The 14,364-nt window shown below is 44.9% G+C and overlaps 1 protein-coding gene across 6 annotated transcripts in view; it reads right to left on the reverse strand.

Annotated features, from left to right (window-relative positions):
- The window catches only part of LOC138738590 (glucose-6-phosphate exchanger SLC37A1-like), a 91,132-nt gene that overhangs the window by 20,282 nt on the left and 56,486 nt on the right, over positions 1-14,364 (reverse strand). For all 6 annotated transcript variants that reach the window (XM_069889108.1, XM_069889111.1, XM_069889110.1 and 3 more), the window contains 4 exons: positions 12,290-12,367; positions 8,974-9,123; positions 5,859-5,949; positions 2,788-2,850 (listed from right to left, as the gene is read on the reverse strand). In XM_069889108.1, coding sequence (XP_069745209.1) covers positions 2,788-2,850; positions 5,859-5,949; positions 8,974-9,123; positions 12,290-12,367 — 382 coding nt within the window. The remainder of the gene's footprint in view (positions 1-2,787; positions 2,851-5,858; positions 5,950-8,973; positions 9,124-12,289; positions 12,368-14,364) is intronic.

Raw genomic sequence — 14,364 nt, forward strand, 5'->3', positions numbered from 1 at the left:
ATCTCTGGATTGATTCCGTTACCTTCAATTAGCTGAGATCACATGAAATCTCTTGTTTAGCTGACCTTTGATTCCAACTCTGGTTACACTCTAATGTCGCCGTGGATTGAGTGCAGTGTGGAGCTACCCGTAGCACAAAAGAGAGGAAAAAGAAAAGGAAAGAGTGGAAAGAAAATGAGTGACAAGCACAGGATGATGAGTGAACGCAGGAAGGAATGAGAGAGAATGAAAGGGCAATTGTGTGCGAGGAAGGACAAATACCATGATCTAGAAGAGATGAGAAGGGTTAAGAGTTAGGAGACATGAAAAAATTTAAAAAAAAATACCAGAGTAAAAGAGGAGGAGAAGAATGAAGAAAAAAACAAAGAAAAATGTAGAGAAGATTAAAGATTACAGTTAGGGTCAAAGGACTCACACAGGCTCTGGGCAAATGGCCCATGGGAACCAGGTACTGGAGCTGGGATTCAAGAGGGGGTTGAGGGCAAGAAGAGCTCCTAAAGGTCCTCAGGCGCTGAAGGCTTCCTAATCGTGTTGGAGGTTTGGATCTGGAGCTCAGGTTGCTGATGAACCAAACAGGAGTCTGTGTGGTTCCAGAGACTGCGGGAGCACTGGAAGCAAATCCATGACATTCGATGTCTCTGAAGGGACTCTCTTTTGCTTCTCTTTCTCTCTCATTGTAAGGGATGCCGGGCAATACTCACACTATTTGTTTTCCTTGTGGCAAACAAAAATTATCATCCTGTATGTGTGATTTTTAATGTATTATTACATGACAATAAAAGGAACTTGTGAACCTTTGAAGATTAAACAGCTAAGAAAAAGAGTGCGGTTATACATGAAGGCTCAAGAACCTGCTATGAGGTTTAAGGAAGGGTGTCAAAGATGGAGGTCATTGAAGGCAGAATTTCCAACAGTTGAGATTTTGATTCTTTTGTAGCAAATCATTTGCCCTGTTAAAGTGACCTGTGGAGTTTTGGAATGGTAAAGTGAGGTTAGGCCTGGAAAAGGATACAATGCAGCCACATCGAACCTCTTTGAGGAACTGTTTTTGTACCACGCGAGGCCTTTGCTGCCTCCAAGTTCACACAGGACTTTCACACATGACAATCTTTCCTCTTTGCCAATCCTATGAACATTAAACATGGTACAGGAAGCAGCTTAATCAATTCTCAATTGGTCGAAAACAGAAAATGCTCAGCAGGTCAGACCACTTTGGTGGGAAGCGAAACAGAGTCAATGCTTCAGATCGAAGACCGTTTACGAGAACTGGGAAGAGAACAAAAGAAGCAATGCACAAGAGCACTAGGAGAAACTCAGTAGGTCACTAACCCGATGAAGGGCTCAGGCCCAAAAGGTCCACTGGATTTACTTCTTGTGGGCGCTGCAGGACCTGCTGAATTTCCTCAGCAAGTTTGTGTATTACACTCAACCCCAGCATCTGCAGACAGGTTGTCCAGGTGTACCATGGAGAGCATCCTGGTTGGTTGCATCACTGTCTGGCATGGAGGTGCCAACTCTCAGGACAATAAATTCCAGAGGGTTGTTAACTCGGCTTGCGACATCACGGCACCAGTCTCCATTCCATCGAGAACATCTACAAGAGGTGGTGTCTTAAGAAAGCAGCCTCTACCTTCAAGGACCTCCACCACCCAGACCACTCTGCTACCATCAGGAAGGAGGTACAAGAGCCTGAAGACGAGTATTCAGTGCCACAAGGACAGCTTCTTCTCCGCCATCAGATTCCTGAATGATCAATGAACCACAGATGCTGCCTTATTTTGTCTTTTTCTTGCACTATTTTTATTTATTTTGTAAGGTAGTTGAGATAAAAATTTATTCTGTGATGCTGCCACAAAACAACGAATTTTGTGTCTTGTTCATGACATTAAATTCTGATTCTGACTGAGTGGAACTGGGGGTGACCATGAGAATAAGCTTCAAAGAGGTTCATGAATGAATGGGAGCAGTTGGAAAGTGAGAACAGAGATAAAGCAATGTGAGAGTTGCCAAATGCAGAGCAGGTGCCCCTGCCCTTAGGACAAGGTGGACTCTCCTCTACCCTCAGAGGGAAAACAAATAAGAAATAAAAACAAATTGAGCCAACATCACATGTAAATAGCCAAGAAATCATGTGTCTTGAAGCTGTAGAATTCAATGTTGAGCCAAGAAGACTGCAACCTGCCAGACAGAAGACAAGATACTCCTCCTCAAGCTTGTATTGGGCCTCATTGCAAACGTACAGGGTGACATTGACCAAAGGTTCCAAATGGAGGTGGGGGATGGGTAATGTAAGTGGCAGAAATGGGAAGTTCAGGGTTATTAAGGCTGTTAGTGTAACACTGTTATAGTGCCAGCGACCAGGAATCGAATCCCACGCTATCTGAAAGAAGTTTGTACGTTCTCCCTGTGTTTGCATGGGGTTTCCGCAGGGGGCTCCATTTCATCCCACCATTCAAAACAGACCAGGGGTTGTAGATTAATTGGATAGCATGGGCTCATGGGCCAGAAGGGCTTATTACCGTGTTGTATGTCTACATTTAAAAATTTTAATTCCCAGCAGACCAAACGCAGGCATTTTACAAAGGGATCCAAGATTCTCTTAAAGCTGCATCTACCTATATCAACATTGTCGAATGCAGTGGACAACAGGCAACTCAAATAAAGCATGGGTTAGGCTCCCACCAACATCTAATGACTGCCACTGCGATCTGCAACATCTGTTGTACCTTTTTATCCAGAATTTCAAAATACAATCTCCTTATCACAAGTAATTTGGCTGAACCATACCTATGATCCCACCCACGTCAAAGAGTGTTGAGAGATCTCCAGCTTTTTTGGCATCAAAATGCTCTGGAAAAAAAAAATTAAACACGGTAAAGTATTGAAATCACTGGTTACAAGAACATTATTTTCAATTATTATTATAAACATGTTCAATAAAAGGTTTCTTGTGTTCTGATGCAGTCTGTGTGAATTGGAATGTAATACTTGTAAACCAGGAAAAGGAACGGTGTGAGAGTTGAACTCAAGTTCCAACAAAACAATGCTCTGACAATCCCTCCATCCACCACACCCAACAAGGATTGAAGGACATCCACTTAGAACAGAGGGGTAGAGGAATTTCTTCAGCTAGAGGGTGGTGAATCTGTGGAATTTGTTGCAACAGGCAGTTGTGGAGCCCAAGTCATTGGGTGTATTTAAGGCAGAGATTGAAAGGTTCTTGTTTAGCCAGGGCAGCAAACGTTATGAGGAGAAAGCTGGGCAATGGAGCTGAGTGGGAAAATGGATCAGCTCAAGATGGAATGGTGTGGCAGGCTTGATGGGCTGAATGGCCTATTTCTGGTCTTCAACTTTGTGGTGTGAACCCCTTGTCTTGTTCACACATGACTGATGAAGGAGAATGTACTGCTGGAGGTGATGCACCTTCCAGGCACAGGGAACAAAGCTGTGCATTTACCCACATTGGTGCTTTCCTCCAGCAATCCCAACATTAATCCATCTTGTGGTACAGCTCTGTTAAAGCAGATCCAAGATTACTTGACAAACGAATGCAAATATGGTGACATACGTCACCATACTTTATTGTTGCTTTGCAACTCAGGAGAACTCCGTTACAGCAAGAGGCACTGCCACATCAGCTAGTCTTACCACGAGGGAATCTGCTGCATGGCTCACACGTTACATATTTATACTGACTTGCACTCAATTCCAGCATGTTTAACTCCAGGAGATAAAAGTGGCAGGGTCTTGACCCAGAAACACTATGTTGGAGAAACTAAGCAGGTCAAACTGTGTCCTTTATATAGCAAAGATATTGACACGTTACCAACATTTCGGTCACTGTGATGAAGGGCTCAAGCCCAAAACATTGGTTATATATCTCTATCTTTGCTATGTAAAGGACACTGTTTGACCTGCTGAGTTTCTCCAGCCGTGTGTTTTTCTTCAACCACGGTGTCTACAGACTTCTGTGTTTTACTTTTTTCATTCTCCCCTGCCCACTCCAATGCTGACATGTCTGTCCATGGCCTCGTGCACTATCCCACCAAAACTACCCATAAACTGGAGGAACAACACTTGATTTTCCATCTGGGCACTCTCCAACCAGATGGCATTAACATCGACCTCTCCAGTTTCTGCAAGCTTTCTCTCTGTTCTCCCTCCCTCTGTCTTCTTTCCCCCAGCTCTCTACCTCCTTCACAGAACCATCCCTCCTCCCCCTGTTTGCTGGTGTGCCCTCCCTCCCTCCCTTATCCACCTGTTATCTCCTGCCTTTGAGGCCGTGCTCCTCCCCTCACCCTGCCTGCCTACATTTTGCTCATGCCTTGATGAAGGGCTCAAGCCTGACATGTTGGTTATGTTTCTCTATCTTTGCTCTATAAAGTAGTTTAGTTTATTTAAAACAACTCACATTGACCAAAGAGCTGCACAGATCTTAAATTACATCTCAACTGAACCATCTACTTAGCGTACAGTTTAAAACAAGTACTCAAGGTTCAGAATTGAACAGACATGGTAACAATGAACAATCACCTCAAAACACTTGCAAATGAAAATACAACTTCAACCTGGATTTAAAAGAGTTAAAGGAAGGGGCTGATTTGATGGAGGGAGGAATGTTGTTCCACAGTTTGGGGGTTGCAATAGCAAAAGCATGATATCGTCTGAATTTGAGCACGGAACAGCCAAGCACCTTAAATTGGCCAAACTGAGAAGTCTTGAAGTGGAATAGGGCATTAGGAAGTCAGAGATGTAGGAGGGGGCCAGCCCATTAATGGCTTTGTAAACAAACTGGAGAAGTTTAAAATCTATTCTGAGCCGCACTGGCAGCCAGTGAAGGGAGGCCAGAATAGGGATGATAGGGTCCCTCTTCTTGGCTCCTGTCAGGAGCCTTGCTCCAGCATTCTGTACAAGTTGCATACGGGACAATGACAAATGACTAATTCCCACATATAGAGAGTTGGATAAGTCTAAACGGGAGAAAACGAGGGCATGGATAACTTTCTCGAGGTCTTTCAGTGACAAAAATTATTTGATTTTGGCAATAGTGCAGAGCTAGAAAAAAAAACTAGCTTTTACTACTGCATTGACTTGTTTGTCAAAAGTACACTGTTTGGCCTGCTGAGTTTCTCCAGCATTGTGTTTTTACTTTAACCACGTGTCTGCAGACTTTCGTGTTTTGCTAGGGACATCTCTGACCATGTTGAAGTGGGGGTGACCATGAGAATAAGCTGCAAAGAGGCTCATGGATGAATGGGACCAGTTGGAGAGTGAGAATGGAGACAAAGCAATGTGGAAGTTGTGAAATACAGAGTAGGAGCGCCTACCGGGCAGGTCTGGCTGAGCTTGTGCTCCACCCCTCAGAGAGAAGAATAAAAAAAGAAAAACAAGCTGAGACAACATCAGACGTGGTCGACCAAGAAAATCAAGTGATCTGAAGTTCAATGTTGAATCCCCCAGACAGAAGACAAGTTGCTTCCAGATTTCCAGAGCATTCAAACAGACATTCACAATCCTTTAATACTGTTGGTATACATACGGTTAGCCCACCCCTTGCTGATTGTACCTGAGGCTCCTCCCCCTTGATTCCCCAAATAAAGTTAGCAACACCATAACCCCACCCCCAGAACAAGCTCGGATCTTGGGTAACTTCTAGTCTTTGGAGCTATTGATAGGGCATCACATTGCTTTGGATTCATTACACCAGGTCATGCCCCTTACCCAATGATTAATAGTCTTTTGCCAAATAGGTTGTTCTTCATCATCAGCTTTAGCCTTGCTGAATTGTCAACACGACGGAATGTGCTCTGCTTCTCTACTTGTATCATTACTTTTATAACTCATTCTCAGCGACTCACCTTTGTGGGCAAGGTACATGGGGAGCCAGAAAAGGAAAGTATAACTGACCAACTTGGCAAAGAGCAGGCACAAGGAAAACTCCACCACTCCCTGCAAAACACAACCCATCAGATGGTTACAGCAAGTCCCCAGCCCTGCAAGGGTGGCTCACAGCTCAGCACCGCTACCCCCAGCTTGGCCATGGAGGCAACACCAGTCAGCGCCAAGGTCAACCGAGCCAAGGGAACAAGCTGGCACTCAGTCATGCCACAGAATAGAGGGGAATTAAATTACTTTTTAAATTTTTTTAAAATATTTTTAAATTTAGACATGCAGCATGGTAACAGGTCCTTTTGGTCCAAGAGATACAGGACTAACAGAGCCAGCACCACAAGGCTGAGGAATGCTGAATGATCAAAGAAACTGCTCACACTAACATCATATTGGCAAAGCAATATTTATTTTGTATAGATGAAATACTTGTCCTGCATATGTGTTATTTGACTGTATGTGTGTTATGTCTGGTTGTGTGTCTGCATGTTTGCACCGAGGTCCAGAGAACGCTGTTTTGTCAGGTTGCACTTGTACAATCAGATGATAATAAACTTGACTTGAGCCCCTACTGCCCAATTACACCTAATTAACCTACACCCCCAGTACGTTTTGAATGGTGGGAGGAAACCAAAGACCCTGGAAGAAACTCACACAGACACGTGGAGAACACACAGACTCCTTACAGACAGCACCAGATTCCAACCCCAGTCCCAATCACTGGCACTGTAGCAGCGTTGCACTCACCGCTACGCCAACCGTGCCAGTTAGTTGAAAGTCAGTGAGGGGCTCTGCAGAGAATGCACTGGCCAAGGAGGAGAGCAATCCCAGGGCCAATTCCCAACTATACCCTTGGCCAGAGCAGAAAATGGGGTGAGGGGAAGGAAATTAGCCAGCATTCTTGCTCTTTCCAGTACATCCATCAGGGTTGGCAACACTCAGCAAAGCATGGGCCTGTGGGGATGCAGAGGAAGCAAGGCTGACTCAGTCTGAAGCATCGATACTCAAAAAGCATCAAAACCTTCTCAAGTTGGATGGTACAAGATTCTCAATGGGGGGGGGGGGGGGGGGGGGGGGGGGGTGGTCAGGAAAGTTAACCCCTTCAGCTGGATGGGGCGATCGACAACAGAGAGAAACAGCTTTCACTGGTAGAGTCAATCAATTACAGCAGCACGGTTAGCATGGGGTGGCACAGTTAGCGCAATGCTGTTACAATGCCATTGACGAGGTCCGGTGTTTGAATCCAGCGCTGTCTATAATGAGTTCGTATGTTCTCCCCATATCTGTGTGGGTTTTCTCCGGGGGCTCCAGTTTCCTCCCACCATTCAAAATGTCCTGGGGATTGTAGGTCAATTTGGTGTAATTGGGTGGCACAGGCTCGTAGGCCAGAAGGGCATGTTACTGTGCTAAACATGAACGTCTGTACATGAAAATGTCTGGCAGTAAAAGCCAGAGTGACAGGTACTGGGATAAATGCAATTCCTCCGTCCTTGTCCACTACATTCACTGCTCCTCATGTGGCCTCCCTTGGTCAGCGAGACAAACTGCAGGCTGTCAACAGCTTTGCAGAACACCTGCGCCTTGTCCACAATGGTCATCCTGCACTGGTTGCTGCCATTTCAGCTTTTCATTCCCACTCTGACCTGTCTACCTTCAGCCCTCTCCTCTGCCAGAGCGAAGCTCCACACAAGCTAAAGGAATGGCACCTCACATTCTGACTGGAAATCTACCACCCAATGGGTACAAACATTTAGTGACATCTTAGGGGACCCACACCTCCTCTTTCTCTCTTGCTCCCTCCCTCTCAGTTCAGATCTGAAGTTTGAGGTTCATATCTGGTGCTCGGGTTGCCAATGGTTTAGACTAAAGTTAGTTTGGCTGCAGGAGCGCTGCAGGTGAATCCACGAACACTCAGTGGCTCGGGGGGGGGAGTCTCTTTTGCTTCTCCTTCCCTATTTTAAGAGGAACTTCAGACAATTTTTGCCAATGGCGAATATGTCTGCCATAAGGGAGTTCAAACAAATTTTGTATAATATTACATCGGTATTATTACATGATAATAAGGAATATTGAATCTCTCTCTGATCCACCTCCTGTTTTCCCATTATTGTCCTCTCTAGCTCCCTGTCACCTCTTTCCCAGGTTCCATCCCCATCCTGCCCTCCCTTAGTTGAGTGCTTCCATACTTCACCCTACAATGACACCTTCCTCCCTTGTTGGATTCTAGCCTTTACATCCCCACTGATCATTCACTTAACTTGCCTGTGATCCTTCACAGGCAGCCCAGTTGACGTAGTGGTTAGCCCAACACCTTTGCAGCACCAACAAATGGGACAGGGGTTCAAATCCAACACTGTCTGTGAGGAGGGTGTACGTTCTCCCCACGTCTATGTGGATTTTCCCCGAAAGCTCAGGTTTCCTCTCACCCTTCAAAATGTACTGGGGTTTGTAGGGGCCAATTGGATGTAATTGGTTGGCACAGGTTTGAGGGCCAAAAGGGCCTGTTACCATGCTGTATGTCTACATTTAAATTTAATTTGCATGCTCCACAAAATTCACTAACCCTAACTTTGTATTAAATGGGAACTTTGTATTTCCAACCTTCCAATTTAAGTCTTCAATATATTCACTTCAACTGCTTTTTTTTTCCCTCAACCTATTCCCCAAATCCAAGAATCCTCATTTTAAGTAACAATCTTGTGCATGGAGTCTTTTCAAAATCCAGACACTCTGCAATCAATTAGTCAGCCCCCATCTAACCCTCTTCTAAAAAGTTCATATAACTCTACATCAACCCCAACTTATCACAATAATATAGTTTAACGGAAGAGGTGTTACGACAGACTAAACAAAAGATTGCAGAAGTTTGGTGATAACTGCCACTCCCACTGCTCCACTATTTGAAATTTTCTCTCTTGACTTGCAAAGGCTACATTTTTCGCTTTTAATTTCACAAGGGCTGGTGGGAATTCTGCATGATTATGTTGAACAGCAAGCTAACAACAGCATCAGAACAGCAACTGCAAAGGTTACGGCAAGAGCTCCATTGCTCCCCAATTAACAGGCCCGTTCTAAAGCACTTACCGGGATCTTTAAGGCTCTGAGGAAGCTGATAGCCGTGGGTGCATTCCCCCTCTCATTGCTGACCACCACAGTGTGACTGGTCACCAGCCCGCTAGACTTGGTTGAAATCCCAACATCACTCTCCTTCAAAAAGCATTCCTCTTCAGGGTCCTGTTTTCAATGTTTATGCCAGAGTGAGCATATTTCCAGAATTGTAATTTTTAAAAAAACAGAACATTTATGTGACTGAAGGTACTCAACACACAGTTTCTGGAGTTGGGGAGGTGTCAGAAACTTCAATACGCACACGTGCTGGAGAAACTCTAGCAGGTCACACAGCATCTATTGGAACATGTAAGAGGTGGAAACAGGTGGGAGGGCAAGGAGAAGCTCTCTGAATGGAGAGGGAAGAGGGTGGGGAGCTGGAGGAAAGGATTCAGAGGGACAGAGAAATAGAGAGACTCAGGGGAGGGGCTGAACAGAAACCAGAGAGAAGATATTAATGCCATCCAGTTGGAGAATGCCCAGATGGAATACTAGGTGTTGTTCCTCCAATTTGCAGATGGTTTTGGTTTGGCAGTGCATGAGGCTCTGGACAGACATTTCGGAGTGGGCATGGGGTGTGGAATTGAAATGATTTGCTACTGGAATGTCTCTGTTAATGCAGCACACAGAGGAATAAGTGTTCTCTGAAATGATGTTCCAGTGTGCATCCAGTCTCTCCGATGTAGAGGAGGTCACAGCGGGGGCACCAGATGCAGTAGATGACCCCTGCAGATTCACAAATGTTTGGGGTCCCAAATGGTGGCAAGGGAGGAGGTGTGGGCACAAGTGGAGCTGAGGGGGGCAATTAGTGGGAAGGGATGAATGGGCAAGGGAGTCATGGAGGGAGCAAACCCTGCAGAAAGTGGTGAGAGAGAAGGTGGTGGGATCAAGCTGTCAGTGAAGGAACTTGTGGAGGATAATATGTTGGATGTGGAAGCTGGTGAAGTGCTAAGTGAGGACAAGGGAGAAAACTAGCCTCTCTTCACCTGCTGGAACACTATGAATTCCATGGAACTTGGATATTTGAGTAAGAGTAGAGATGGAATACAAGACATTAGTCCTTTTAGAAAGGCCAGGTTTGACATAGTCTGAGCGATCACTTTGTTGATCACCTTCGCTCTATCCAGTGCAACAGCAAGCACCTCCCAAGGGTCAACCATTTCAATTCCACATACCATTGCCACTCCAAAACACCTGTACATGGTCTCATGCGTTGTCAAAACAAGGCTACCCACAAATTGGAGGCAAAACACCTTGTATTCGGCCTGTCTGGGCAGTGTTTAACCAGACAGGATTAACATCCACTTCTCCAATGTTCATTAACCCCCCCCCTCCCCTTACCCCTTGGGTCTCTTTCTTTATCCCCCTCTCTTTTCCTCCAACTCTCCACCCTTTCTTATCAGAGAGCTTCCCCTTTATTGGTCTCTACCCTCCCCCCATCACTTCTCATCTTTTCTATTTTCTACCCTCCCACCTCTTATCCATCGGCCTGTGCTCTTCCCTTTCCTCCCTATTCTTGTCCACCCCCACCTTTTTATTCAGCCACGTGCCTGTTTTTTTTTCCTTATTTCTGATGCAGGGGTCAGGGCTGAAACCTTGATTTGCCTTTACTTCCCATGGATGCTGCATAACCCGCTGAGTTTCTCCACGCTGAGTTGTCCAGCTATGGAAGGAATTGACAATGAGTTTATTGTCATAGACATGGGGCATCAGCACAGAAATTCTAACTTGCCGCTGTGGTGAATCTCTGCTAAGCTGTCTGTTTTCCCTTTGGCTAGCCTTGCTGTTTTAACATTGGCTGTGCATTATCTCTACTGTTAAGGACACTCCCTTTGGGTACAACTGTGTATGCACCTATTGTCTTTCATTATTGTACCATTAGTTTCTGCTAATAAAAGCCATGATTATTGCTTGACCACATCATCTTTGTCTACTTCAACTGGCACTTCAGCCACAAATGGAGAATTTGGGGGAAGGAACAGCAAAATCTCTGGAGACTAACCATCGTGGAAGTGATCTACCCTTCATCAGAAATGCAGAGATTTAATTGGGATCAAAAGAAACACCTGACCAGTGAATACCCCATTTCCCAGGTTCTATGTTTCCTATTCTTCGAATGTTTGGAAGGAAAGTCAGAGAAACCTTAGTGTGATTGATTCTCTCTGTGGCAGGAATCTGGTCAGAAGCCACCACATCTGTCAGCAAGGTCCAGACCACTCAGGGCAAGCAAACACCTTGCCAGTAGCCCCTTCAAAACAATACCCAAATCACAAGCCTAATTTGAGCATACCTGAGTCAGCCCCCACCAGCTGGCTGGGGGTATAAAGACCCCATGTGGAGCAGCTGGGTCTCCTTTTTCCTAAGGACGAACCCAAGCTCTGCTCCAGGACACGAGCCAGAGACAATGTTGAAAAGTCAATTACTAGGTGTATGTCAGCAACAGATGAGGGGGGGGGGGGTTAATTGTGGTGCACTCGTACCAACCAATCATTCTAATTTCTTTCTCTCATAACTAATTGGAGTGCCATACCTGTACCGGATCGAGGGGTGGTGGGTATTGTTGTTGGGTCTTTCTGCTTATATTCTACAGATCGCGGTGCATAGCGATTGCTGGATCTGTTGCTACACTGTCTTGTCTGAGAGTGTGTGTGTGAGTGTCTGTGCAATCCCTGTTCCATCACGGGCAAATAAAGGTCTTTTGTTTCAAGCAACTTGTGGTCAGACTCACTGCATCTTGGACGTGCCAAACTTTTTTCTCACATTACACAGACCAATTGTCGTTGTTGAGGGCAGAAAAGCAACAAAGCTTTTGGTCACTCTACTCTGACATTTAATTGCGTAACATGGCCTCAGTTTTTGTGAGACTATGCTCTTTGGAAGTCCCTTGGGATATTTTAGCAGGTGAAGGTGCTATATGAATGGCAGTTGTTGTTATTGAATGCAGGTGTACAGATTGGGAGTTGAACCTCATGCCTCGAGCAATCAGTTAATTGAGGCCCACTTTAGAGTTGTGCAAAAACCTGGGAATGCCGCCTTCTCACCCTGCTGGGCACACCAGCGCAGAGTGAAACCCAACAATCTGAGGATATTGTGCTTGCAGTAAAAACACAGAAATGCTGGAGGAACCCAGCTGGTCTCGCAGTATCCATAGGAGCTCAAAGTATCGATGATATACCTTTCCCTCCAACGCAGCTGCAAGACCTACTGAGCTGGGGTATAGCAGTGACCCACTCTCACCCTGTGCCAGCCCTACCACCAAGCATGTAAACAAGATCCGGGCACCAGCACTTACCAGATTTGTCTTGCTCCTGCGTTTTTGATAAAGCTTGTGTTTAAACGTGTCCCATTCATTCAAGGACTTGGATATTTTCTGCAAATAAGGGAAGGAAAACAATTACTATATCCAAACCAAAGATGAGACAAATCACCAAATTGCCCAGCTATAGTGGAAGGGTAGCAGCTGTTCCTGAATCTGGTGGTGTGAGTCTTGTGGCATCAAGAAATGGCAGGAGCTTCTGCCCACAGTCAGTAAGATCATGGCTGACATTTTTACTTCACTCCCTTGTCCTCACTTATTTCCCACTTATTCTTTTCCAGAGAATTCCACATCTATAAACTCCCCAAATATCCAAAAAATCTTCCCTTTCCATCTTGAACATACAGAACCACTTCAGCCTACTCAGGCAAAAACCTTCCTCTGGGTGAAGCAATCTGCTTCCATCTCAATTTCAGCTTGGACACCACTCAGCTGGATATAAAACCATCCCTGCATCTTCCCTATTGAAGAAAGTGAGCAAGTGTCCAAGCACTGGGAGTTTGTTGCTCATGTGGTGACCATCAAGGAATTGGCAAGGTGTTTGTTACTTCTCCTCTCCATTCTTAGACCTCAAGACCATAAGATCTAAGAGCATAAGTAGCCTATTTTGGCCCATCAAGTCTGCCCTGCCATTCCATCATGAGCTGATCCATTCATCCACTCAGCCCCATTTCTCTGCCTTATCCCCATAACCTTAGATACCCTGACTATTCAGATACCTATCAATCTCTGCCCAATGATCTGGCCTACACAGCTGCCCATGGTAGCAACTTCCAGAGGTTCACCACTCTGGCTAAAGAAATTCCTCTGCATCTGTTTTAAATGGGTGCCATTCAATCCTAAAGTTGTGTCTTCTTGTCCTTGACTTCCCTACCATGGAAAACAACTATGCCACATCTACACTGTCTAGGCCTTTCAATGTTTGAAATGCTTGATAAGGCCCTCCTCCCCCATTCTTCTGAACTCCAAGGAGTACAATCCAAGAGCCGTCAAATGTTCCTCACATGCTCATCCCTTCATTCCAGGAATCATTCTTGTGAATCTTCCCCAAACCCTCTCTAATGACAGCACGACCTTACTGCAGGTGATGATGTTCTGTTGCTCCAGGCACAATTTGATGGGTCCCAGAGCATGATTTCTCAGTCAAGAGGCAGATTCATCCTGTGGGAAGAGTTCATTCAACCACCATTATTGCTCAGACTACAGACCGGGATCAAGTCACTTCAGTGCCCGCTTCCAACACCAACTGCACTTGGATTACCTCACAGAAATGACATAACATCTCTGGAGAACTTGATCATAAAATATTAGAGCACAAATTTCCAGCAAAGCCAACAGTTTTAAAGTTACACTGATGAGATGTTTATTGTCATTACAATAAACTAAAATTCTTACTTCCTGCAGCCATACATGCACATAATATACACCATCTATAACATAACCATAGAACATTACAACAAAGAAACAGACCCTTTGACCCTTCTAGTTTGTGTCAAACTGTTATTCTCCTTAGTCCTACTGACCTGCACCCAGTCCATAATCCCTCCACACCTGCCCATATTTTTCTTAACTGTTAAAATTGACCCCACACTCAACACTTCAGCTGGCAGCTCATTCCACACTCCCACCACTCTCAGTGTGAAGAAGTTCCCCCTCATGTTCCCCTTAAACTTTTCCCCTTTCACCCTGAATCCATGTCCTCTGTTTGCTTCTCATCTACCCTCAGTGGAAAAAGTCTGCTTGAATTTAATATAAATTAAATTACTGCAATATACCACAAGAAAATAAAAGATATAATAAAAAGCATAAATGTTTACAGTTGCAATTAGTGGAAGAAAAAGTGGGTGTTTCAACAGTGTAGACTTTCACTGAAGTCTGTGCAGACCATCAATACTCAATACTTGAATGCAGCCATATAATTTTTACAGAGGTAATTACATCCTGCAATGTCTGCACAGAACACTTACAAATGAATTTCTGAAATTTACAGAATGTATCCCCCCTCAAAGTGTCTGCCAAAATCAGGGGCTTTTATATTCCATGTTAAGCAT

This window comes from Narcine bancroftii, chromosome 7 (genome assembly GCF_036971445.1).
Source record: "Narcine bancroftii isolate sNarBan1 chromosome 7, sNarBan1.hap1, whole genome shotgun sequence".
NCBI classification, from domain to species: domain Eukaryota; kingdom Metazoa; phylum Chordata; class Chondrichthyes; order Torpediniformes; family Narcinidae; genus Narcine; species Narcine bancroftii.